The sequence below is a fragment of the Aegilops tauschii genome, chromosome 2, assembly GCF_002575655.3.
Source record: "Aegilops tauschii subsp. strangulata cultivar AL8/78 chromosome 2, Aet v6.0, whole genome shotgun sequence".
In the NCBI taxonomy this organism is placed as follows: Eukaryota; Viridiplantae; Streptophyta; class Magnoliopsida; order Poales; family Poaceae; genus Aegilops; species Aegilops tauschii.
Window position 1 is genome coordinate 4544391 of NC_053036.3, and position 5012 is coordinate 4549402.

At 45.9% G+C, this 5012-nt stretch overlaps 1 protein-coding gene across 1 annotated transcript; it reads right to left on the reverse strand.

Annotated features, from left to right (window-relative positions):
- Positions 1 to 1778: 1778 nt before the first annotated feature.
- Positions 1779 to 3989, reverse strand: LOC109776105 (desmethyl-deoxy-podophyllotoxin synthase-like). Its single transcript, XM_040401209.2, has 2 exons — positions 3242 to 3989; positions 1779 to 2724 (listed from the first exon to the last, which is right to left on the reverse strand). The coding sequence occupies exons 1-2, from the start codon at positions 3953 to 3955 to the stop codon at positions 2095 to 2097; spliced, it is 1344 nt and encodes a 447-aa protein (XP_040257143.2). The 5' UTR covers positions 3956 to 3989; the 3' UTR covers positions 1779 to 2094.
- Positions 3990 to 5012: the final 1023 nt, after the last annotated feature.

Here is a 5012-nt window from a genome sequence, read left to right on the forward strand (position 1 = left end):
CAACATTCGTCGATCCTCTCAGATGCAATGGACTGCACCTTGATTCAACGCATTTTAAACTCAGAAATAAGCACATCTCAGTTCTTACGTTTTTCTAGTTTTCGACTTCCAAATTCCAAATAAGTACACATGTAAAGTAAACATGTTATTGTATTATTTTCTCTAAATATTTCAGGATTGAGTTGAATATGCAGTCAGTGTGATTTGAATATGATCACTTGTTCCCGCAAAAGAAAAGAATACGATCACTGGTTTACTGTACTAATGTTAAAAAGTGTACTGCCACTAAACATCGCGTTGGGCCGTTCGCAACTGAGTTAGTAACACAAAAGCTTACAACTGGTGTCACAACCTTTGGTGGGGAAGGCTTGGGGACGTCGGCGGTGGGAGCCGCGTTAGTGCTGGTGGATTTCGCTTGCCGACACCGTGGCGCCGCTGGCGAGGATTCTCCATGGTCATGGGGAGCAGGGAATAGGTTCCGAGTGTCAAGGTGATCGGGCAGGGGCGGCGCTAGGGGTATTCTTGGATCTTCATGTGAATACCCATGATTTTTACAAAACAGTGTTGATTTTGGCAAAAGAGTGACAATTTTCGAAAAACAGCAATGATTTTGGCAAAATGAATACACATGAATACCCGGTTGCAAATTTGTGGAGCCGCCACTGTGATCGGGGCGGCGGTGCATGGCGAGCAGGCTAAATTTGTTCCTGCTGAAATTGTGGGGATTGGCATGGATTTCCACTGGGTAACTGACCAAGCAACTAGCTCATTTGACTTCCTCCCTAGTAATTCGGACACTCAGTGACTGGTTGGTACAATAAATAGACGAGCTCTTCAGTCAATTCAGCTCCCTAGTGATTCAGACATTATTACTGGTTTGTATCGTCAGCATGATTTAATCTGGTTATAAATGTCAGTTAATTCCGTTTGATACATTAATTGATTTCTGCTCCCTAGTGATTCAGCTCCCTAGGGATGTTCTATGCTGTGGATGTGGGAGGCACCAACTTCAGGTGCAGCTGTGAAAAGATAGGCGTCTTGTCGACGCCCAGTCTGAACAACTGTCGATCCTAAAAGATATCATGCATGTTCCCTGAATTTTCTCTTCCTTAAGCTGGTTCTGCTTTCAGAAACAAAAAATAGGTTCTACACTGAACAGGAGCTGTTCGATTTTATCGTGGGCTGCCTATCGAAATTTGTAGTGTAGCAAAATGAAGTCTTTTTAGGAAAAGGAGGCACATAGCTCCGAATAAGAGAATAGATGCCAATACACTGAGTTTAGAAAATGCAGATTATCAACACCCAGGGGGGAACTTTTTCAGATTGGTGCGGCACTTTTAGCCGCCGCAAACTCAAAATATGCAGCAGCTCAGCTCTCGGCGTGACGTTCATCAGGAACTTGCGAAGCGAAGAGTTTGCTCTAGCCAGCTAGGAACCTTGGGTGGATTCCGGAAATGTATTCTCGTGCTCAGGAATATATATTGCTTCGACAGAACAGAGAGGTAGATAAACATGATGTTCTTCATATTGACTTTCAACATTACTCCTCAGTCTCAGATGGCTGAGATTACTTGTTAGTATTGGACTATAGAATCTGGTATGCTTCAGGAATGTAAAATATGTTCAGTTATATTTTCCTATCATATTTCAGTCAAGTGTGTCGCTTGCTCTTGATGGGAAAAATATCAAGAGCTGTATTGGAGTGGGCAACCACTTGATGATCCCTTTTGAGACAACATTTATCCACTGATAGGAAAATTGCATAAAACACATATATTTCTGATCCACACATCATATTCTCTAAAGAAATCCATTCCGTAGGCAAATCGCACGGTAGTTAATTAATAGTAGATGTATTATTCAAAAAATTCATAAGAACATACAGAACTAATACAGTCATGTTCTACGTGATCATGTAACATAAGATCTTTGTCATGCACAGTAATAAAGACAGCAGTACAATACCACAATGTTTTTATTGATACAAGAACATGGTTTTTGCAATGAGCTTCTCTTATTCTATTGCATAAAGGTACAGCCATACACTACAATATTGGCATCATTGACATGTGCTGAACATGCAAGATTTCTATTTCACTTGGACGACATAGCTTTGAAGCACGCGTGTGGAGTCGCTCTGAGCTTCTGGTCATACTTCCTGCTTATCGCAAGCCCAAATTTCTCGGACATGTCAAATGAAGTGAGGCTAGCCCCATCCGGAAGCTTCCAATTGAAGTGGTATAGAAAGTTTGTCAAGGCCATCTCCATCAGTGACGAGCTAAACTGAATCCCCGGGCATTGCCGTCGCCCAGCCCCGAAGGGAATGAATTCAAAATATGTTCCATTGTAATTCACGTTGTTCTCGAACCTATCTGGCTTAAACTCTCCAGGATTGTCCCAACATGCAGGATCTTGAGCAATTGCGAAGACATTAATGAATACGTTGGTGCCTTTTGGGATGTCATAACCCATGATAGTACAATCCTCTCTGCACATGCGGGGAACTAGAGCAGCAGGCGGATGTAACCTGAAGGTTTCATTGATGATCATCTGCATGTATTGGAGTTTAGTGAGGTCTCTATCAGTAAAGACAGCAAGGTCTTCAACAAGAACATCCCGGACTTCTTGCTGTGCCTTGGCCATGGTTTCAGGACTGCGCACTAGCTCCCACATAGCCCACGCCAAGACGGTTGCCGTGTTCTCCGTGGCACCTGCAAATATGTCCTGTAACCCAAGGTCGCTGAAATCACAATCAAACATCTCTCTGTATAGAATAACATATGAATGACTCAAAATTTAGCTAGTAGTACATCTAAACATAAGCATCTTACTTTTCTTGTCTGAAGAATTAAAAAAAAAACAAGGCCAAAGGGGCGAGCACCCCGGCATATTCGTATAGCAGGTCGAGAAACTCGGTTGAAATATCCGTCCCCGAGGGGATCGAACCCGGCTGGCTTGGAATCGCAAGACAGCGTCCCTACACTCTTGTGTGAAGAATAACATACAAATCTCTCTCTTCATTTTTATAAGGCTTTGTAGATGTTTCAGATAGTGTGCAAAATAGCTCGATTTCATTTGTGTGGAACGACTTATAAAAGTGAACGGAGGGAGTAGTAACTCTAGGTAGTGCCTGGTCCTATTCAAATCGATCAAATATAGTTTGATGCTCCCTCTGTAAAGGTAAAATAAGACCTTTTAGATCACTATATGTACTTGTTGAAACTAAAAGAGGAATACTCACAAATAGAACGGCGCCAATGATGTCGGTGGTTAGAGGGAATTCCAACGAATCCTGCTGCTGCAGCCTGAGCAGCACGTCCAGCAGGTCCTCACCGTCGGTGCCAACACTGGCAGCTCGCTCGGCCTTGCGCCCCTCCATGACATCGATGATGATGCGCTCGATGCGGCCGTGGCTTCTCTTGGCGTCGCGCTCTCCATTGCTCAGCCACCTTACCAACCGTGACGATGGGAAAAGGTCGACCGGACAGAAGCCGCTCATCAGCCTGAACGCCTCACCCAACTCGCGGAGGTACTCACCCTGCTGTGCAAACTTACCGCCGAAAACCGCCCTCGTCACGACGTCGTTGCTGAGCGCCGCCACCTTCTGGCTGAGGTTAATGGTGGCGCCGGTCGAGGCGGCGGCGGCGATGGAACGCATGAGGTTGCCCACCTCCTCGGCCCTGATGCCCTCCATGCGCTTCACCTGCTTGGAGCTAAGGAGCTCCACTATGCAGACCTTGCGCATCTGTCGCCAGTGGTCCCCGTAGGGGGCAAAGCCGATGTCCTTGCCGGCACAGCCGAAAATATCCGTCGTCACGGTGCGCGGCCGGCCCGCGAAGGAGAGGTCGTTGGTCTTCATCACCAGAGCCGCCGCCTCGGCGCTAGAGACCACCATGGTGGGGACCTCGCCGAGCTGGAGGTGCATCAGCGGCCCGTGCCGGCGAGACATGTCCATCCTGCGGTGTGGAAGGACGCTGGCGACGTGGTGGAGGCTGCTAGGGATGGCAATGGGTAGGGTATAGGCGGGTACAACCTCCTTCTACCCAAACCCATACCCACAGAAAATTTCTATACCCACCAATTTCAATACCCATGGTCATAAATTGGCACCCATGCCCATACCCATCGGGTATCCTATACCCAATGGGTACCCAGATGGGCCTCCACGTGGCCGGTGCGGCGAGCCCAGGCAGGAGGCCTTTGGTCCCGGTTGGTGGCACTAACTGGGACCAATAGGCATCCACGCGTCAGCATTTCAGGGGCTGGGGTTTTTGTTTTTTTTGAGGGGGGGGGGGGGTTTGGGGGTTTTGGGGGGTTAATTTAGGTGTTTCATATATTGTGTTAGCTAGCTAATTAATAGAGAGAAGTGTCCTCTCTTATCTCCGTGCTTGGTCGACGCTACATACTATATACGTATAGAGAGGACTAGACACGCTAGCTAGTAAGCAAATGAAGGAAACAGAAGATCGTCATGAACATATGCATACAGAGAGAAGTGATATCGACCACCTCTCCTTCTCCGAGAGATTTGTCGAACAACAAGTTCTCGTATATCTATCCGACACTACCGACTACATATATACAATAATTATCTCTTACAATATAATCTCCTAATTATATATGAACACAGGGTCCACATAGTATTCTCCGTTTTCAGCGATCACGTGGTCAAGGAAGAATGCCGCCAATTCCTCTTGAATTGCTCGCATACGATCTGGTGGTAGGAGTTCATCCCGCATCCGAAAGATCTAATTTGAAGAAGGGGGTCAATACATATATATATGAATAAATGAAACTCAACACAAATGATGGTAATAAAATAAAATTGTGAATATTATTGCTTACGCACTTCATATTGTTCGTCAGAGTAGCCCCGCTCACAGGTCGTGTGGCGGATGGACTCGCAAACGTAGTATCCATAGAAATCATTCCCTTGTTCCTGCCACAACCACTTTACAAGAAATAGAGGTGAATCAAACTGATAAGCAAGCATGCTAAATGGTATTGATGAA